Source organism: Gorilla gorilla, chromosome 8 (genome assembly GCF_029281585.2).
Source record: "Gorilla gorilla gorilla isolate KB3781 chromosome 8, NHGRI_mGorGor1-v2.1_pri, whole genome shotgun sequence".
Lineage (NCBI taxonomy): Eukaryota > Metazoa > Chordata > Mammalia > Primates > Hominidae > Gorilla > Gorilla gorilla.
In genome coordinates this window covers 108,095,177-108,117,745 of record NC_073232.2, presented here as the reverse complement: position 1 = coordinate 108,117,745, position 22,569 = coordinate 108,095,177, and the positions used below count along the sequence as shown (strand labels likewise).

Here is a 22,569-nt window from a genome sequence, read left to right as displayed (position 1 = left end):
TGACTACCACTTCTTCAAGCATCTCGACAACTTTTTGCAAGGAAAACACTTCCACAACCAGCAGGGTGTGCAGAAAATGCTCTCCAACAGTTCATTAAATCCCGAAGCACAGATTTTCATGCTACAGGAATAAACTTATTTCTTGTTGGCAAAAATGTGTTGATTGTAGTGGTTCCCATTATGATTAATAAAGATGTGTTTCAGCCTAGTTATAATGATTTAAAATTCATGGTCTGCAAAGAGAATAAAATACCTAGGAATCCAGCTTACAAGGGATGTGAAGGACCTCTTCAAGGAGAACTACAAACCACTGCTCGATGAAATAAAAGAGGGCACAAACAAATGGAAGAACATTCCGTGCTCATGGATAAGGAAGAATCAGTGTCATGAAAATGGCCATACTTCCCAAGGTAATTTATAGATTCAATGCCATCCCCATCAAGCTACCAGTGACTTTCTTCACAGAATTGGGAAAAAATACTTTAAAGTTCATATGGAACCAAAAAAGGGCCAGCATTGCCAAGACAATCCTAAGCCAAAAGAACAAAGCTGGAGGCATCACACTACCTGACTTCAAACTATACTACAAGGCTATAGTAAGCAAAACAGCATGGTAGGGGTACCAAAACAGAGATCTAGACCAATGGAACAGAACAGAGCCCTCAGAAATAATACCACACATCTACAACCATCTGATCTTTGACAAACCTGACAAAAACAAGAAATGGGGAAAGGATTCCTTATTTAATAAATGGTGCTGGGAAAACTGGCTAGCCATATGTAGAAAGCTGAAACTGGATCCCTTCCTTACACCTTATACAAAAATTAATTTAAGATGGATTAAAGACTTACCTGTTAGACCTAAAACCATAAAAACCCTAGAAGAAAACCTAGGCAATACCATTCAGGACATAGGCATGGGCCAGGACTTCATGTCTAATACACCAAAAGCAATGGCAACAAAAGCCAAAATTGACAAATGGGATCTAATTAAACTAAAGAGCTTCTGCACAGCAAAAGAAACTACCATCAGAGTGAACAGGCAACCTACAGAATGGGAGAAGATTTTTGCAATCTACTCATCTGACAAAGGGCTAATATCCACAATCTACAAAGAACTCAAACAAATTTACAAGAAAAAAACAAAAAACCCCATCACAAAGTGGGCGAAGGACCTGAATAGACACTTCTCAAAAGAAGACATTTTTGCAGCCAACAGACACATGAAAAAATGCTCATCATCACTGGCCATCAGAGAAATGCAAATCAAAACCACAATGAGATACCATCTCACACCAGTTAAAATGGTAATCATTAAAAAGTCAGGAAACGACAGGTGCTGGAGAGGATGTGGAGAAATAGGAACACTTTTACACTGTTGGTGGGACTGTAAACTAGTTCAACCATTATGGAAGACAGTGTGGCGATTCCTCAAGGATCTAGAACTAGAAATACCATTTGACCCAGCCATCCCATTACTGGGTATATACCCAAAGGATTATAAATCATGCTGCTATAAAGACACATGCACACGTATGTTTACTGCGGCACTATTCACAATAGCAAAGACTTGGAACCAACCCAAATGTCAATCAATGATAGACTGGATTAAGAAAATGTGGCACATATACACCATGGAATACTATGCAGCCATAAAAAATGATGAGTTCATGTCCTTTGCAGGGACATGGATGAAGCTGGAAACCATCACTCTCAGCAAGCTATCACAAGGACAAAAAACCAAACACCACATGTTCTCACTCATAGGTGGGAATTGAACAATGAGAACACTTGGACACAGGAAGGGGAACATTCACACACCAGGGCCTGTCATGGGGTGGGGGGAGGGGGGAGGGATAGCATTAGGAGATATACCTAATGTAAATGACGAGTTAATGGGTGCAGCACACCAACATGGCGTATGTATACGTATTTAACAAACCTGCATGTTGTGTACATGTACCCTAGAACTTAAAGTATAATTAAAAAAAAAAGATCATCCAACCTAGATTAATGTATTGTTAAGTTTTTGGGGATTTTATTGGTGTTATTTTCTCTCCTTTGTTGAACTTGTGAATATTTATATATTTAGTACTTTTCAAAAAAATTAAAAAAATAAAATTCATGGTCTGAAACCACAATTACTTTTGTACCAACAAAAATATAAATATAAATAAATATAAATATAAATATACACACATTTATGTATACATATGTAAACAAATATGTTTTTAATGTTAATTCCAGTTTCCTATTGAACTTGTTTCTTCCCTTTCTTATTTATATAAACAGCACAATGTGATCTTTAAAAATAATTTCTAAATTACCTCATAAGTAATTCCCTACAGATGTTCCCTCTTTCTTGTTAGTGTTTCTAATTTGCCCACAACATTGGATTCTGTTTAGCAACCAAGGCTACAGTGTAGCCAGACTGACTAAAGCAATGACAATTTTTAATACCATATTTACCAACTAAGAATCAGATCATCAGTGCTGAATGCAACTGTGGCAAAAACTCTCTCCCCAACAAATTCTCTGTGGCTTGAGCACACCCAGGCTAACTAGATCTGGAAAGAATGGGAATGAAACTGGATTTCTGTGTTGCACGTAGCTATGCTTCAAGAGGCAGGACTCGATAACAGGAACTCCCTGCAGGAAGGACAGCATAGAATGAAGACTGCTAGGATAAAGACCTAACCTTTTTAAGGGTGGTGCTGGGGTATGCCCACTTTTTGCTATTCACAGTGGTGTGCTGGAGCTGACTCTTTCTTATGTACTCACAAGAGCTGATTCTTAAAATTTCCAGATTTTTGTGAGCCAGTTGATATGTTGATAGCTTGAAATAGGCTGTGGTAGAACTACTTACACCATGGAAACTGGTAAGTGCTACAAATCAGCTCCCCATTCCCCGAGAGTTGGTTGTTAGACATTTCCCAGACCATCTCTGCTTGTCTGGCTCACAACTATCAATGAGGTAGATATTACTGTCCCCATTGTACAGATGAGGAAACAGACAAAAAAACTTTGGGTCTTAGGGATACATTACAGAGGGCATAAAACAAAACAAAACAAAAAACATCAAAAATCTGAAGCAGAAGGAAACTGCCAATGCAGAAATCAGGACAGGACAGTCCTGACCCTGAGGGCTGTATCTAGAGGAGAAAGATCCTACATAGAGGCAGGCAATGCGATAGTCTCAGGAACTGCCAAACTGAGGTTCAGAAGGCTGGGAGAACAATCTCAATGAGGAACTAAGGGATCAAACAGAAAAGCCTCCAGGGGGAGTTCAAGACTCCTCCACCCTTTTCCAGCCCCTATCTCTCCCTGCTTTGGTTGGATGAATCACATTCAAAGGCAAGAAATTCCAGTCCCCTAAGGAGGAAAGTTTTGCTCAAGCTTGAAGGCAGGAATTGGCCATGTTTCCCAGGAAGTGAAACTTTCTGAGAAGTTACAAACTCAAGACACAAGGGTATGTTCATTGACTTTAGATTTACATCCTCGCAGTGACTGGAATGAAAAAGGCCCTTGGACAAGGTGGCACCCTCCTTCCTCTTCAAGGAGTTCAATCTAAGGCAAGGGCCCTGGCCCAAAAAAAGTCCAAGGTGAAGAGCCAGTGCCAGCTCAGCCACAGGGCATTCAAGTGAGGTTCAGTTTCTTCTGAATTTGGGTTTGCAGCCAACTAATAACCAAATATTACTCTGCCAGTCATTGTCTTGTCATGTATTTCCCTCAGGAACCTTGAGGGGAGGGTAGACTGTGGTTTGGACCATGGTTAAGGTAAGTCCGGATCTATGGCATTACCTATTGTTTTCTCAGAGACCAAGAAAATGAAGAGCTCATACAGTTCATAAGAAGCCAGAAGTAGAATCAGATCTGATTACGACAGTGCCTATGTTCTCTTCTAGAGCTCTGTCTTGGGCCAAGCCAGGTGACCTTAGGAGAAACTCTCTTGCTGGGATCCTGGAGGGGAGGAGCTGAACCTCCCTTCTTACATGCTGATCTGTTTTCTGAAAAGGGAGAAAGCATGAAGGCAGGCAAAAGCCTTGTTTCTTTGAATATCTTGAATCAATAAATGAGATAATATACATATAGTGCTTAGTCAATAATTGGCATTTGACAGATGGTAGCTAATTTTTCAATATGCTACTAAACTATGATTATAATAATGCTCAGCCTCTGGGACCAAAATAAGAAATTTGAAGACTGAGTCAATTAAGAGCCATCTCTTCTGCCTCTGCTCAAATATTTTATCTTATTCTGGAGTTATTAAGAAAATAAGGAATTTGGAGCTAGGATTCAAATAATCCCCCAACTCTTCAAAACATAATGACAATGATGTTATCTTCAATGTTTCTTTGGGATTTCCTGAGTTTCTACTTCCTAAATGTCTTTATAGAGGAAAACCCTCAGCCGTGTCATCTAACTGCTGCTCCTCCTCCTTCTAACATTTGAGAAGCCACCTATGGCAAACTCTAACAGGCACATACCCCATAGCTAGCCCCCTTCTTCCTCGCTTATGAAGTGCTGATTTTACCCAAGTAGAGGAAAGCAATATCCTCAAAAACGACTCCTCAGGTGATAAACAATAATTAGTCTAAACTATATTAATCCATTTCTCTTTATCACAGATTGGTTTAGAGTATATATTTCACCAAGTTCTGGCCAGCAGGATCTGAAAAGATGTCAGTTGGCACTTCTGCAAAATGTGTGTGTGCAAGAGATGTGTGCAAGGAAAACCTTAAACATCTTTCCTGCTTTGGCTTTGCATGTGAAAGAAAATATGATGCTTGGATGTCTGATTCCAAAATGGCGGCATGGAAGCAAGCTGGCTTCATGCCCTCCAACCACAGACAACCAGAAACAAATGTACAGCACTGAGATTATCACCAGCAATATCCCAGAAATCAAATATGAAGATGAGACAGTTCCTGGGGCCACAAAGAAGTGAAAAAACTCCAAGCAGATGGGAAGATAATCAAACTTCCACATCCATGTCACCTCTCCCCCGATTCTGCCTGACACCAAGCTTGTGGAAAATTTCCCCCAAACTCACAATTTCTACACTGGAAAAAGTGAGATCAAGGTGGACAATCAGCTTCCCCATGATCCTGGGTTCCCTAGCAGGAAACCTGTCTTTGTCTTAACCCACAGTAAGCATCGTGACATCCTGAAGGGAGATATCCCTGGGGACAGGCAGAGACAAGGAAGAGGCAGATTTAGCATCCCCAGCCCTGGGAAGTCTGCTCTGTCACTTGGCCAAAGGAGATGCCACATCAGAGTGGCTGTTCTGTGGCTGTAGGAGGTCTGTCCCACAAGGTCCCCTGGGCACAACCCCCTAGTCAGTTTTCCCACACTGCTAGGGCTAACCTCTTTGGGACCTCCCCCATTCCGGAAAGGCAGTACTCTTATTGTTGACTAGAATGGAGATGAACCTGGGCTTAAGGTGCTGCCTAGAGCCAAAAAGGAGGCAGTGACCTAGTGATATGGTGCTTGGAGCAGTAACATACCTTAACACAAAAAGATCACAAAGATAGTGGGAAAAACTGATCCCAAGTTCTGACATAGTTGAGCTGAAGAACCAACCCCTAATCATCTACCTCAAGACATTATGTAAGAGAAAAATGCATCCTATTATTTAAATCTTTTGTAGGCACATATTCTATAACTTGTAAACAAGACATCCTATACCTCATCATTTCACAAACTTACCCCAAAATCCCCCTGGAGTGGTGGCAAGAAGATCCCATTGAAGGCACACTGGGAGTAAGGGCAGTAACTGGTGTTGAAGAGCTCCAGGATTCTTTGATGGCATTGTTGATAGTTTCCAATACCCTGGATTTCAAACTGCTGGAATGGAAGAGTCATCTCAAATCTCTTGGTGCAGGGGGTCTTGTAAAGGTCACTTACGTTCACTACCTTCTTATATCCAGGATGAAAGCATGGGTCCCTGAGAATTTCATTACTTGAAACCTGAATGGAAAAATCACTTGAAAGCATCATGTGTGAACGCTTTGGATACAAAAGGCACAGTCTGACTTAATCAATATGTAGGCACTGTACAACATCCCACCACTTGGTATTGGCATCAATATGTCCTGCCCTGCCTTTTTACCCTTAGGAATAAATATGAAAAATGGATTTGTGTAACAGGCACCAGAAGTGGTATCAGATATAAATGTATTTGGCTAGTCAAAGAATGCTGATGTAGTTAAAACTGGGCCCAGAAATGCCATTAGTTTGAAATGTCCCTGAGTGCTTAGTCCTAATCATCTAGGTCAGGAGCAAATTCACAAGGAAACTCTCAAGGTTGTCAGAAATTTGGGCCTGGGGGTAGTTCTCCAGGAGCCTACATAATTTAAAAATTATTTAAAAAATTTTTTTTTCTTCTTCAAGCATTCTCCTATCCAAGAAAAATAATTTTTTTTTTTTGAGATGGAGTCTTGCTCTGTTGCCCAGGCTGGAGTAAAATGGCGCAATCTCAGCTCACTGCAACCTCAGCCTCCCAGGTTCAAGCGATTCTCCTGCCTCAGACTCCTTAGTAGCTGGGATTACAGGTGTGTGCCACCACACCCAGCTAATTTTTTGTATTTTTAGTAGAGACGGGGTGTCGCCATGTTGGTCAGGCTGGTCTCGAACTCCGGACCTCAAGTGATCCACCCGCCTCCGCCTCCCAAAGTGCTGGGATTACAGGTGTGAGCCACCGCGCCTGGCCCCAAAAAAAGTAATTTCTAACCCACAACCTACTAGGGAAGAAAGGAGGCTGCTGTGGATAAGAAGGTTAGTGGAGCTTTGAGGCTCAGTGGATGTCTCTCAGCGCCCCCTACTCCCAGGACCATCTTATTGGTAGTGGTTTTGAAAACCAGAGAGAATGCTTTGGAGGAGAGCAGAGAACTTGTTATCCTTTCAGTGGAGACAGGGAACAGCTGGATATGACATCCTGGCTTTGTGTTTACTTGTCAGGGTGTGCCTGGTACTCACATGATGTTGAGTATGTTTAACTTTTGTTTTCTTTTTCTTTTTATTTTCTTTTTTTTTCTTTTTGAGATGGAGTCTTGCTCTGTGGCCCAGGCTGGAGTGCAGTGGCACAATCTCGGCTCACTGCAACCTCCACCTCCCAGTTCAAGTGATTCTCCTTTCTCAGCCTCCCAAGTAGCTGGGATTACAGGTATGTGCCACCATGCCCGGCTAATTTTTTTTCTTTTTTTGTATTTTTAGTAGAGATGGGGTTTCACCATGTTGGCCAGGCTGGTCTCCAACTCCTGACCTCAAGTGATCCACCCACCTCAGCCTCCCAAAGTGTGTTTAACTTTTCTTGTCTTCAAAATGCAGAAAGCATCTGGGGACAAGATGACAAGATTTGAAGTGTCAATTGATACATTTTGTGTTTCTCCTGAAGTGTTTTTTTTTTTTCCTTCTCCTCTCCAGGTCATTTCTAACAACTCTGTTTTTTTGTAGTTTGTAGGAAAGGGAGCTTTAAAAAGTGGTCTAAAAGAGCTTATAAATTGCAATTCCCCCTCCAACAAACAATATTCTACCACATAATTTTCATTATCAACCCCACGAAGGGGAGAAATTATTTCCTGAGAGAAGATCTCAGTTGTGTCTGTGGAGATAACGCAGTAAACAAACATGGGAGGGGATGTCTGACTGAAACAATGTATAGGGGTCAACCAGATGTAGTTCAATATCCTGCCTAAAAAGGTTTGGAAAGTACAATAACCACGTTCAGACAAACTACTGAATTTGAAACAGAAAACAACAGGATGTGGGGGCTGGAGGTGCAGATGTGAAGAGGGCAGGTCTGGATTGAGTTATACTTGCCTGAATGTCCTTGGCCAGTTTCTGCCAGAGTGCCTGATCCTTCCCATAGCACAAGAAGCTATGTGTGTAGACATTGTAGTCCTTGCCATAGAGGCGAAATTGCAGAGCATTATCTGGGGACTCGATAGTCTGGTTTTGGGGTACAAAAGTGATTTGTGTAGAGGCTCCCCCAAGGTCCAAAGCTCCAAAGGTTTCCTGATTATTGGTTTCATATGGGACTATGCTGAACCACCTTGTTTTCTGAAAGACAGTACAGTTACCAGTGCTAGAAGTCTCTGGACACCCTGCTTTTCATACTATCTATTGGAGTCAGGGATTTCCTAAGGCAAAGAAACAGGGGCATAAAGGTGAGGCAAAGCTCACTAGAGGCTCCTGATCTACAACAGATTATCAGCAAGAAAAGAGGGGCTTCAAAGACATAGCTCAGACTGCCGGACATAGAAGCAGTGTAACTGGTGTTTAAAAACAAGAGGTCTGAGGCCAGACACATTCAAGTTCAAATTCTCACTCAGTCGCTTGTTAGCTGTACAGCCATGGGCAGACTAATTACCCTCTCTAGGCATCGATATGGGGCTCTAAAATGGGGATGATGTAGTACCTCATACTGTTGTTCTAAGGATGAAATCAGAGAAAACATGAAAAGTGCTGAGCACAGTGGGAGACACATAGCAGAAGGCAAATGTTAGCTATTCTAATTTTTAATGATAAATTTTTAATTTCCTTTATGCCTCCCTAAGGTCCTAAGACATGTCCTTATTCTCCCAATAGTAGAAGGTCTTGTAAAAGAATTATACCTCTGGTGACCCTTACAAATGTGAGAGTAAATTCATTCATCCAGTCATCCATCCATCCATCCATCATTCATTCATTCATTCTGGCTAGCGACCCAAGTACTGCCTGAGATAGCAATGGCATTGGCCTCCAGAGAGCCACCTCCATGGATGCTGTGAGATATTCACCTGACTGAATTTGCCCAGCAGATAGTTGATAGTAATCCAGCCATAGGCACCTTCCTCTTGGCCAGTAATGATCCTGGCGCCCTGGAAGTCAAAGGGGTAGTTGCTGAGGCTCCTCTCCACCACATCCAGAACCCTGTCTGCCAACTCTTCACTTTCCATCCTGTACAAAGGAAGAGCTGAGGTTATCATTTTTGTTTTAATAATTATATTACATTACCCATTTCAGCTACAGCATCCACACAGTGCTACTAAGAAGTGAACCATAATACCCTGGAATAAATGAAGAGATGGGGATCTTCACACATAGCTGTCCAAGAAACTCCTTTTTTGGATGAGGCAGAATTAATATTTTGTTCATCTCTCTCCAAATCCACATCCTTCCAATCCTTTCATAGGTTGGTTTTCCTTAAAATACCACTTTTGTTCTGAAGTTCCCTGGCTCAAAAAGTTATCAAAGGCTCTTAAAATTACTGTGGTGGTGATAGCTGGGTATGGTTTGATGACCATACCTGAAGCTGATGTGTGCTATATTAACCACTGTGGGTGGCTCCTAGCTGGTTACATGGCCAGACTCTGCTCCAGGTTTTTAATTAGGGTTCTAGTAGAAACCAGGTGGCAAATGACCTGGAATAGACATCCAATCTCCTCTGCTGCCAGACTGGGAAAAATCTTCCTCATATTACAGCTCAGTTCTTGGGTCTGTTTGAGACCTTGAGACCTAAAGAAGGAATCTTCCAGGGTTGTCTTAATGAAGCTGGGATGCAATTGCTTCCAAGATCTAGGCTACCCAACACTGGGAGTCTCTGAGCGAGAGGATGCTACCTTCCAGCTGGCATTAGGCCCCTGTCATCTCTCATCTAAATGGCGTCCACACCTACTAACTGCCTTCCTTTTATCCCCAGCTTTTCTCCTCTCCAATCCATCTTCTCTACCAGTGTCACCAGTTGTGTAGCATCCTTTAATGGCTTCCTACTATCTCTAAGATAAACTCCAAACTCCCTAGCATGGCCCCATAGGGCACTTTGTGACCTGGACCCTTCCTTTTCAGAATCCCACTCAGAATCCTGGCTCCACCACTTCCCAGGTGTGTGACCTTGGGTGAGTTACTTAACATTTGTAAGCCACAGCTTCCTTATCTTGTTAATAATTGTTAATTTCATAGAGTTGTTATGACAGTGCAATTAAGTGCTTAGCGTAGTGCCAAGAACATAGGAAGGGCTCAATAAATACGAGCTGCTACTATTATTATCATTATTATTTTACACTACTTACCTATCTTCTATCTATGCAGAACTACTTACAGTCCTCTGAATATGCCTCTCACACTTCCCTACCTTTGCACATCCGGTAGAACACAAGCTCCATGAAGTCAGAGACTTTGTCCTGTTCACTGTTGTATCCTCAGTACTTAGAACAGTGCCTGACATATAATAGGTGCTGAATAAACATCAGTTACTGAATGTATGCTGTCTGTTCTGCTGATAAAGCTGTTCCCCGATCCTCCAACTCATTTTTCATGATTCAGTTCAGGCATCCCTTCCTCTAAGTCTTCCTGACCTCCTCTCACCCTGGGCAGGGCCAAATGTGCTCCCATAGCAGCTCTGAGCACTCCTCTATTAAAACACTGATCACCCTGCATTGAAACTGATTTCCTTGAGGGTTGAGTTTTCATATTCTGGATAGAGCAGGCACTATATGCTGAATGAATGAACAAGTGAACAAATAATTCACACAGGTATCAAGTGATATAAAGATGTGCTAGTTGTGAATATTTATGACCTGGGATGTCTATGAGTCTCCTCTTATCCTCTTCCTCCCAGATATTGAATAGTTAAATCTGTAGCCCCAAACCCCAGAGTATACGGGCCCAGTCTTTCTCTCCCTGTGCCCCTTCCCCCTTGAATCCCCCATAGGGAGATGCACAAGGGGGCTTTTTTTTTTAACATACATAAAATCCTACCCCTATATATACTAAGAGTTTGAACATTTTATTCACTTACTGAAATATCCTTTCTTAATTATGGACTTGGGTGTGTAGAACTTGGGGTATTAGGGAGTGTGGCCCTTTCCCATAACTTCAGAGGCTGTTTCACTGCCAAGCCTAACTCCCAGATACTCTTGGTCCCTACATGCTGCTATACCTGAGCAACCGCATGCCTGCCGTGGCTCCCAGGTAAACGGGTGTCTCTTGGTGCTGGGACCTTGGAATCACTTCCCTAGCTCTTTCCATGCAATCAGTCAGGTAAATGCCTATTTCATTTACTTTCTGAACAAATTTTGAGATTCCAGGACCTAGGAAAAGATGTAGAAGATAACAATCTTTTAAAAAAAATTATAAAACATACCTTGACAATAGTAGATCAAAATATGGTGTTTTGAAAAAAATACAAGAAAACAATTTCCTGATGTACTATACGTTAGGTTATTGTACTTAGAGGGTAATTCACTGGACCTAGCCTTCAGAGGATTTAATTTCCAGACTTTAAGTTGGGTCTGTCCAGTGTTCAATAATTCTGCCACTGGATGGCGCAATTTCATATTCAACTGCATAACATTCTCAGACTTTAATGGGGATCTTATAGATAGCTACTGTTAGCTGCTTTTTGATATTTCCTCCGGAACACTGTAATTAATGACACTAGTTCCTAAAAGACCTAAAGATAACACTTAGAATAAAAATTAAGCAGCAGACAAATTGGCTTTTACTAAAAAGATGGAAGCTGCCACTAACTAGTTATCTGATCCTGGCCAGCACCTTAAAGTTTCTGAGGTGGAGTTGCTTCCTGTTACAAGAAAGAGGAACAGAATCTATGTCTCTTCAGTGACTTTTCCACTCCGATATCCTGCCTCCCTAGCAAAACTGTTTTTCCAGTTTTAGAGCAAAACTGACTGTTGCTATGGAGGATTAGAGCCAAGATTCCTTAAGCTTTTTGAAGTTATAACAACACTTTCATCTCACATTAAGATAAATATCTACACTATCAGTGCTTCATAGCAGAGTAATTGCTTTAAGGATAATTATTCAAATAGGTTATCCAGATCATTCACAGGTTTTCAAACAGCCTAATAACCATGAGAAAATCAGCTCTAAGTTACCAGCTAATTGTTTTGATTCAGAAAATTCGGTGTTAAATATTTGATTAACTAGAGAACGCTCTCTTTTGAGAGGGAAGAATCCTTCATTGTTAGGCCAAACGCTCATGGGATAAGTCTCAGAAGAAGGACATCTGCTAGATTTTTTTTTTTGAGACAGAGTCTTGCTCTGTCGCCCAGGCTGGAGTGTAGTGGCGCGATCTCGGCTAACTGCAACCTCCGCCTCCCGGGTTCAAGTGATTCTCCTGCCTCAGCCTCCCTAGTAGCTGGGACTACAGGCATGCACCACCATGCCCAGCTAATTTTTTTGTATTTTTAGTAGATACAGGGTTTCACCGTGTTAGCCAGGATGGTCTCCATCTCCTGACCTTGTGATCCGCCCACCTCAGCCTCCCAAAGTGCTGGGATTACAGGCATGAGCCACCGTGCTTGGCCATTAAAATAACTTTTAAAAATGGAAGGCAGTGTGTTAAATAAAAGCCAATAAAATGAGGCATTTGGGCTTTAAGAAAGGCCAGAAGTACTGTCTCAGATGGGGCCAAAGTGTCAGTATTGATGGGGCTACTGGGTAGAATGACTTGCTCTCTTGGAAATATCTCCTCTCTACTACTTTCTTGACGACCTATGAAAATTAGTGGATTCTACAGGCTATCAAACTGAAAATCAATTATCTTCTAGGATCTAGGCTATCAGTCTGACTAAAAATAAACAGTGGGTTCCCAGCTCAAAAGGCTAAGAGAGATAAAAGTCAGAGAGATTGTGGTATAATGGTGCATGGTAGGGTACTGGGTAAAGGGAGTGAAAGCTGAATGTCAACCACTCTAACATATTATGACCTTAAAAGAAAAAAATTATTGATATATAATGCAGCAGCTCAGAGTAGCAGGAAACCTAGAGTGTAATTAGGAGACCTAGATTCTTGTCTCTATTCTGTTGCTACTTTCAAGGCACTAATCCTCCAGGTTTTTGTTTCCTTCTCTGTGAAACAAAATTTAAACGATCTGTAAGTTCCTTTTCCCAGCCCTAAGAGCCTATAATTTGGTCTTTCCTGCCTACACAGAAGCTGAAAGCTTTGAAAAATGTCTTCCAAGCTGTAGATCAGGGTACAAAGATTAAGAGAGCAATAAATCTCTGAACCAGACAGATTAGCATCACCTAGGAACTTCTTAGAAATACAAATTCTCAGGCTTCATTCCAGATCTGCTGACTCAGAAACTCTAGGGGATGGGACCCATCATCTGTGTTTTTAACAAGCTCATGCAAGTTTGAGAAGCACTGGCTAAGATGTAGACTTGAAGTCGGGCAGAACTTGGTTTGAACCGCAGCTCCATCACTTACTAGCTTGAGTAACAAACAAGTGGTATAACCTCTCTCAACCTCAGTGCCCTCATTTTTAAAAAATTAGTATAATAATGCATACCTCAAAGGGAGATTATGAGGGTATACTGAAGTAACCCATGTTCAGTACTAAGTACATAGCATGCAGAAGTGTTCTGTTGATGGGAGCTACTATTAATTATATTTATGTGTGTTTATTCTTAGGTTTTGATCATTAACGACTGATTTCAATATGTTTTCTGTAACGATAACATAACAACAGCAGCTGCACTGTTTTCTTCACTTGGCTTCCTATGCGTGGGACTCCTTTTTCTCTTGTGTTCTACTGGTCATACACCTCTCATGTTCTCATGCCCCACTGTTGGCCTCCCCTTCCCTTGGTCTTCATCTTACCTTTAACCCTGCATTCTTCTACTTGATGCACCACCCCTGTGTCATTCTCCTTTTCTGCTGGCCACTTATAGATGTATAAACTTGTGTGAGAAGAACCCGCATCCAGCACAATCCCATACTGAAAGCAACACAGACCAAAAACTTATCAGTATCACATCACTCATCTCCATATTAGGCTTGCAAGAGAAAGGACTGGAATTTTCAAAAACATGAGGAGAAAGTATTTGAGAGGAACATTGAGGGGATGGCACTGGAGTCACTCCGATCACAAGATCTACCAGGACAACAACCCTGCTAGAACGGGGCTCTTCATGCTGTTTGCATGTTAGAAATATTCAGACCTTATGCAGAACAGGGCCCAAGAAGCAGTATTGTTTAGAAGCTTCTTAGGTGATTCTAATGTGCAGCCAAGATTCAGAACCACATGCTGAAGTAGCTGAGACACTATGGAAGGAATAGAAAGCCATTAATCTATAGTCCCCAAACTTGTCTACACATTGGAATCATACGGGAATCACCTGGAAAGCTTCAATGGCTACTGATGCTTGTGTCCTAGACCCAGGTATTGTGATCTAATTGATGTGGTATTGTGTCCTGGGCTTTGGAATTTTTATAAGGTCCCACATGATTCTAATGTGCAGATAAATTTGGGAACCACTGAGTTACTCCATTGAGTGCCAGTAAGACGTAATAAATATGTTCATCTAATTTTAGTTCAATAAATGCAGAGTTTGTTTTAAGGAGAGGTGTAAAAAACACTAAATACACTCACTTTTAAATTATGAATATAACTGTAAAATTGCATTTAATATATTTTACAATATATGTACTTAAACTTCATGTTTTTAGCTTTACGAGTAGGGGGAGATGAAAAGAAGAAAAAAAGGAGGAAAGAAAGTCAGCAGAGGAGAAGAAGGACAGATGACAGCAGGAGAAAGAACTAGAAACAGAAACTATACACAGAAACATAGAAGCAAGGGCTGGGCAATAATTTTCAAATTGGTGCCCCCTTTTAAGGACATTAAATGAGGGGTAGCTACAGTAAAGTGTGCAAATACTAGGCATACACCTCAATAACTTTTTGCATATGTGCACATCCATATAACCACCACCCAGATCAAGATACAGAACACATTCTAGCCCTCATAAGGCTTCTCAGTGCCCCTCTCAGTCAGTTACCACTGTCTTAACTTCTACCACCATGTATGAGTTCTGCCTGTTTTTGAACTGCAATGTATGAACTCACATAGTATGCCTCCTTTATGTCTAACTTCTTTCACTTTACACTATGTAAGATGAACTCAAACTGTGTGTATCAGTAGTTCATCTTTTTCCATCACTGCAGAGTATTTCATTATACGGATATACTATATTTTTATCCATTCAACTGTTGATGGACATTCGGGTTATTTCCAGTTTGGGGCTACTGGAAATATAGCTGCCAGAAACATTCATATGCATTTCATTTTGTTGAAATAGGCTCTCATTTCTTTGGGGGTATCTACCCAGGAGTAAACTGCTCAATGCCCATTTTGATCAACTGATAGTCATCTTTGGTTATATCTCTGGGCTTACTCAGGATTAAAAAATTCCATGATTGATTAATGACATCTGACATGAACTTGGGAAAAGAGCATGATGGCACATGTGCTTTTAAATCTTCCTTAGAGAAGAAACATAGAGGGAAGTAAATGGGGAAGCGAAAGGAAGAGAAGAAGGAGACGCTTGTCACGTGGCTGCTTATTTAAGCTGCAGACCTCAAAGTATGGTCTGCCACTTTAAAAATGCTTAATTTAGCTGTGTGTGTGGGTGTGTGTGTGGGTGTGGTGTGTGTGTATGTGTGTGTGTGTGAATCTCCCTACGTATATAAGCTAGGTTGCATGAACAGAAGCAGTGGTCTGGAAAGAGGAACAGTAGAAATGACCTTGTTTGGTTCATGGAGACACCAATGAGGGGCCCCAGTGAAGACCTGAAAATGTAGGTGGCAATGGGTATATATATCATCTGCTATGAATCTAAGAGACTCCAGGGAGAAAAGAAGATAAGAAATAGGATTTAAGAGACCTCCCTGGACCACTAGGAAAAGCTAAAAGTAGAGCCTATTGAGTGTCAAACTCTAATCCATTTCACTAGACCAGGGAGTACCACCGTGCAGACCTTGTGAGGACCCTTGACCTGCCATAACCTCCACAGTGTTCTCTTCCTAGTTACACACAGTGGGGATTCCCTCCAGTAATTAGCATTATGCCTTTAGAAAGAAAAGGGCCTGTATGCTGGCTTTGGGCACAGCAAGGAAGCAAGCTGGACAGACTTCTCTGCAGCTAGGCTTGCAGTGAAAGGAATCCAAGAAATGGCTTAGGTGGTGGCCATTGTGGGCAGAGAGGAACACTGACTAAGGTCTGGGGCCACTGGACCCTTGAGAAACCTCCCAGAGTGGAGAAAGAGGCTCAGGAATTACATGGCAGAAAATTCTGTTGTTTCCTAACAGGGCCCCTGATTTCTTCCTGCCAGAAAATGTTCCAACCACAGCAGCATACGACAAAAACTGGCGAGGTAGAATCAGCAAGCAGCATTTATCTGGGATCAGGACATTTTATTCTAACATTGTTGATATGAAAGTCATTCTTCCCATAGAGCCAAAGAACCAGGCTTGCTTCTGTCAGCTTGTTTTCTCTAAGGCCTTACTTACACAGTGAGGTAGTTGAGAAACAAAAGCTTTTACTACGTTTCATTTGACAAGTGTTTGAGAAGGGGGTAAAGCATATTTTAACACAAATTGAAGACATTTCATCTTGTGTACACAGTACACTAGCATGCTAACCTGTGCAACTGTGCCAAACATTTTGTCTTCTAAAATGGCTTGCAGAATAAAAAACTGGCATTGTTTGCTGCTTGAGAGACAGATAAAGCTTGACTGAAAGTTCAATTTGAGCATTTGGGGAGTTTGCCTTTCTTTGTTACAACATCCATCAGAGCCCAGGTAGCCACAACGTTTTGTTCTCTTTCCACCACACCAGCATTTTCCAATGCACAAGAGTACGAGGCCTACAAGGGCTTCAGTAAATAAAGCTTCCCAGAAGTCTGGAGAATGTTCATGTTCTCTCTGCCTCCTGGGCTCAAAAGTCCATTAGCTAGTGAATGCCTCAAAGTCTGGCAGTGGAGAAACCCAACATTTCTCTGTAGCTTATATTTAAATATTTCCAAAAGTCCCTATGAGTATATCCTTTAAAGAAAACAGTAAGATTTAGGTGGTAAGGAAGAGATCTGACACTCCCTTGGGATTATTTCAATATTATTTTATATTTTAAGAGTACTAAAAGTTTCTTAAATATCACTTATAAAATGAAGTAAAAAAAAGATGTTTAAGATTCTACTAATTAGATATCACTTTTATTTTTATTTATTTCCTTCCAAGTCTTTTTTGAATGCGTAGTATTGCCCAAAGAAATCAAAGAATTAGAAAAAAATCTACTCTAAAATTCATACAGACCAGAAAAGAGCCCAAATAGCCAAGGCAATCCTAAGCAAAAAGGATAAAGCCAGAGGCATCACATAACCTAACTTTAAACCACAAAGTTATGATAACTAAAACAGCATGGTACTGGTACAGAAATAGATACATAGATCAATGGAACAGAATAGAGACCCTGAAATAAAGCCATACACTTACAACCAACTGATCTTTGACAAAGCTGACAAAAATAAACAATGGGAAAAGGACTTCCTATTTAATAAATGGTGGTTGGAAAACTGGCTAACCATATGTAGAAGTATGAAACTACACCCCTACCTCTCACCATATACAAAAATTAACTCAAGGTAGAATAAACACATAACTGTAAGACCCTCAAACTATAAAAGTCATAAAAGAAAACCTAGGAAATACCCTTCCAGACACTGGCCTCAGGAAAGAATTTATGACTAAGTCCTCAAAAGCAAATGCAGTTAAAACAAAAAGCGACAACTGGGACCTAATTAAACTAAAGAGCTTCTGCACAGCAAAAAAAACCAGTGACAGAGTAAACACACAAAAAGTGGGTCAAAGACATAAATAGACACTTCTCAAGAGAAGACATACAAGTGGCCAATACACTTTTGAAAAAATGCTCATCATCACTGGTCATCAGAGAGATGAATGTTAAAACCACAATGAGATACCATCTTATACCAGTCAGAATGGCTATTAAGAAGTCAGAAAATAACAGATGCTGGCAAGATTGTGCATACAAGAGAATGCTTACACACTGTTGGTGGGAATGCAAATTTATTCAGCCCTGTGAAAAGAAGGTTAGAGATTTCTCAAAGAACTAAAAATAGAATTGCCATTTGACCCAGCAATCCCATTACTAGGTATATACCCAAAGGAAAACAAATTATTCCACCAAAAAGACACCTGCACTTGTATATTTATCACAGCACTATTCATAATAGCAAAGACATAGAATCAACCCAGGTGTCCATCAATGATGAATTGTATAAAGAAAATGTGGTACATATGCACCATGGAATACTATGCAGCCATAAAAAAGAATGAAATCATGTCCTTTGCAGCAACATGAATGCAGCTGGAGGCCACTACCCTAAGCGAATTAACACAGGAACAGAAAACCAAATACTGCATGTTCTTATAAGTGGAAGCTAAACGTTGGGTACACATGAACACAAAGATGGGAACAATAAACACTAGGGATTCCAAAAGAGGGGAGGTGGGGAGGAGGTCAAAGGTTGAAAAACTACCTGTCAGGTTCTATGTTCACTACTTGGGTGACAGGATCATTAGAAGCCCAAACCTCAGCATCATGCAATATACCCATGAAACAAATCTGCACATGTGCCCCATGAGTCTAAAAATAAATTAAATTTTTAAATTTTTTTTTTTTTTGAGACGGAGTCTCACTCTGTCACCCAGGCTGGAGTGCAGTGATCACATGAAGATCATAACCGATCTTCATGAGCTAGGTTTCATGGATAGAAGTGCTGGTCTGGAAAGAGGAACAGTAGAAGTGACCTTGCTTGGTTCATGGAAACACCAATGCAGGGGCCTTGGTGAAGACCTGGAAATGTAGGCACAACAGACCCTAAGCTCACTGAGACTGGAGGCCATATAGACATGGGGCAGATATCTCCTTAGGATGGAAACAATTCTACCTACACAAATGTCATAGTACCAGGCTTCTGGGTAAGTCTATTTAGAAGCAGAAAGAAAGAGAAACTAGAGCATCAGACAGCCTGCTTCCTGGCTCCACAGAAGTAGAATATTTCACCCTCTTCTAATTCAGAAAACACCTCTGGTGGAACTGGCCTGCTTGCAGTTGCCCATAGGTCTCATGGTTTCTGCTCCAGGGACTTTACCGAGAAAGCTCTTCACTTGACATCTCAGCCTTCTCTGACCTCCTGAGTTTAGATCCTACCCTCCTGATCAGAATGCCTGTATTTTCCCTCTAAAGACGGTACTGGCCACATGGTGTAATTACATATTTATGCAGCTATTTGGTTAATATCTATCTTTATTATTAGATTGTAAGCTACATGAGGGCAGGTCTACTTTGTTTACCACAGTATATACAGCATCCACGATGGTATATCCTACTATACATTAGGCACAGAGAAAGAATTCACCAGATCATTATTGAATCAAATGGATAAATGAGGGGGTTGGAACTGGATGGTTCCTAAATTCCTTCCAGCCCTAAAAGAGGTTAATATTCATTGTCTAATATAAAGTAGTACCACTGGAGTTGTCCTACACCATCCCCAAAAAGCTCATAAGACAGATGCTGTGGTTTGACTGTTTTCCTCTCCAAAACTCATGTGTTGAAAACTTCATCACCAATGCATCAGCATCAGGAGGTGAGCCCTAGTGGGAGGTATTCAGGTATTCAAGTACTCTGCCCTCTTAAATGGATTAATGCCACAATTAAATGGGGTTTGGGGAGTGAGTTTGCTATCTCCTACTCTTTTGCCATTGTGAGGAACAGCATTCCTCCCTCCAGAGGATGCAGAGTTCAAGGCATCATCTTGGAAGCAGAGACCAGGCCCTTACCAGACACCAAGCCTGCCAGCACCTTGATCTTGGGCTTCTTGGCCTCCAGAACTGTGAGAAAAGTAATTTCTGTTCTTTATATTAATAAATTACCAAGTTTGTCACATTCTGTTACAGCCACACAAAACAGACTAAGACATCTGGTAACACAGGCAAGTATGATCATTAACTTTTCATGGTCCCTTCAGACACAGTGTGTCTTCAAAATCTTTCTTAAAAGTTCCTGTAGCTTTAATGGTAACTTCAGCAGCCTCATCAGTCTGTCTCAGTGAGCTTGGGTTTATAAACAAAGCTTATAATTTTAGTAAGACTCTAGTACTCTATAAACAAACCAGATTAGCTACAGAGATGCTAGTAGGGCCTATAAACATTTAGAGACCATTTTCTTCCTTTCCTTTTTCTTTAATTAGAGTTACTAGATCTTTAATACAAACCACAGTTCTGTTATTGTCTTATTTTTTAATTGCTGTAAAACACACATAACATAAAAGTTACCATTGTAACCATTTTTAAGTGCAGTTTTGTGGTATTAAGGATATTCATATTGTTGTGCAACACCATCTATCTGCAGATGTTGTTTTCTAAAACACACATTAAAATCCAATAGAGTAAAAATAATACAGATATTTCCAAGCGTATTCGAGGTTGGAAATCAGAGCAAATCTTTCCAAAGTCTCCATAAAAAGATAAAATCACAAATGCTTATCTAAGAACAGCACTTTTGTTCATTTTGAAAAAGCAGATGCATGAGGAAAGGTCATTACCCTTTAACAGAAGCTGGAAATCCTGCAGAGTACTGGTTCAGTGACCATAATACACTAATAGCTAAGGGCCTTCCATAGGACATATCTTCATTAAAGCAGGTAGTCTCCATTGAGGACCTCTGATGTGTTCATCACTCTGACAATTAAGTCACTTGTATTATTCCATTTAATTCTCACAACCATATTCTAAGTAGGTACTATTACTATCTTGATTTTACATATAAGGGGAGGCATAGAGAGAATTTCTTGCCCAAAGTCTCGGCTAGAAAGTAGCATATCTGGGATTAAAATCAAAGTGGTCTGGTCCCTGAGCCTGCATTCACAGAAGAGGCAGCGTTTAATGAAGGCTAATTGTTTGGCATTGGGTCAGTCTGGTGCTTGTGTGACAGAGACTCAGTGTGTGCCGAAATGTGGAATGTTTGTGCTAAAAGGAATATCTGACAACCACTAACTGCCACTGTTCAGTTATGAGTAGACAAGGAAGTGGGGAACCAAGCAGACGTCAAAGCTACCGCCCCACCTAGGTCCACCAGAACAAAGGTACTTTCCCAGGGGGAGTCTTGGGTACAGCTAATGACTCTTCAGTTCATTAAGGCTATTTTTTTTTAAGTTCTCATTGTGTCTCACAGGCAGTGGTTCACAGACTTCAGTGGCATGAGAACACCCCAGGATGCCTGCTAACACATGTAGCTTCTGAGGCCCTGCACTCTGGAGGTTCAAACTGAGAAGGCTCTGAGGGTAAGAGTGGGGAACTAGGATCTCTAGAGAACTCTGAGGCAGAGGTCTGCTTCCCTCACTGACACTGCCTGGCTACCAGGTTGGTCCTGGGTTCTTCACATACAAGGAGGGAACGGTTTTATCTGTTCAAGGTGCTTACTCTATTCAGAGTCAGCAAACTTCTCTGGAGCAACTACCCAAATCAGATGTTGTGCTGGCTGTAATTTAACATTTATTTTATGATTATTTGATTAATGATTATCTCCCTCATTATACTGTAAGTTCAAAACAAGGGTATAATAAGTTTGCCCATCTTGCTCACTAATATATGCCAGGGCCTACAATAGAGTTGATGTTCAATGGCTATTTGTTAAATGAATGAATGGAGTCAATGAATAAATAAAATGCAAACAAAGATAAATGAAATCCATTCCCTGTCCTCAATGTGCTTATAACCTTTTAGGTAGCTGGGCAAGTAAACATTTCAGAACAATAAAGAGTTCTTGCTGTGTTATGCCACATGTGGCCCAGGCATGAGGGCACTATCTCCCCAGCAGGGCTGAACCCAAACTAGGTCAGGCAGGAAGATGACAAGACTGGATCATCAGCATGGGTGGGCTGACCTGAAATGGGCTAGACAAGGGCAAGTCAGATGGGGAACAGTGGGAATAAAATAAAGATAACTGTCAATTTGTCACTAAGGCAGGTAAGCTGCAAAAATGATAAGACATGAGTTATCAATCACTGAGTGTCTGCAGTGGGCCAGGCCTTCTGCTCTGGACTCATATTTGCATGTACTTTATCCCACTGAATTCTCACAGTAATCTTACAAGAGAAGAAGCATCAGTTCCATCATATAAGTGGAGAAACTAAGGCTTAGAGAGGTTAACTCCTGTGACCCTAAGAGCACAGCGAAGATTCAAACCCAAGGCAGTGTGAGTCCATGGCCCATGTTGTGTTGTACTCTAGGCAGGCAGAATAATGATCCCTGCAAGAGGACAGGGATGACAAATCAGAGGAAGTGAGTACAGGACAGCTGAAAGTCTTCCCATGTATGAAGTTGCACCAACAGAGGCTTGTGGCCACCACCCTCTTTAAACAGAAGCATTCGGAGTTTCTCTCAGCATTAACCGTCCCAAGGTACCTGTTCCATCTTAATCTTAAAAGGTCCTCAAAGGAATTTTGTCACAAAGATCTGGTCAACCCAAGTGTCTTTCACATTATCCCCTCCCCTTACCCCACAGACAATGCCTTAATTCTGGCCTCGCCTGCCTTGCCTAGACCATGGCAGGAGCATGCTAACTGGTCTCTCCTCTAATCTGCTCTCCAGCCAAAAGGAATCTTGGGAACACAAATCTGGGCATCACTTCCTTGTATGAAACCCTTCAAAGCAGTGGTCTTCAATCAAAACTACTCATTAGAATCACATGGAAGATTTTAG

At 41.1% G+C, this 22,569-nt stretch overlaps 1 protein-coding gene across 21 annotated transcripts in view; it reads right to left on the bottom strand.

Annotated features, from left to right (window-relative positions):
* ENTPD1 (ectonucleoside triphosphate diphosphohydrolase 1) overlaps window positions 1-22,569 on the bottom strand; it is a 190,993-nt gene that overhangs the window by 28,531 nt on the left and 139,893 nt on the right. For 13 of the 21 annotated variants that reach the window (XM_055352595.2, XM_055352592.2, XM_055352593.2 and 10 more), the window contains 5 exons: window positions 13,605-13,722; window positions 10,922-11,072; window positions 8,781-8,940; window positions 7,822-8,061; window positions 5,710-5,970 (listed from right to left, as the gene is read on the bottom strand). In XM_055352595.2, the coding sequence (XP_055208570.1) occupies window positions 5,710-5,970; window positions 7,822-8,061; window positions 8,781-8,940; window positions 10,922-11,072; window positions 13,605-13,722 (930 nt within the window). Of the gene's footprint in view, window positions 1-5,709; window positions 5,971-7,821; window positions 8,062-8,780; window positions 8,941-10,921; window positions 11,073-13,604; window positions 13,723-22,569 lie in introns of those variants that run through there. The other 8 variants (XM_055352603.2, XM_055352601.2, XM_055352602.2 and 5 more) reach the window with 3 other exon arrangements.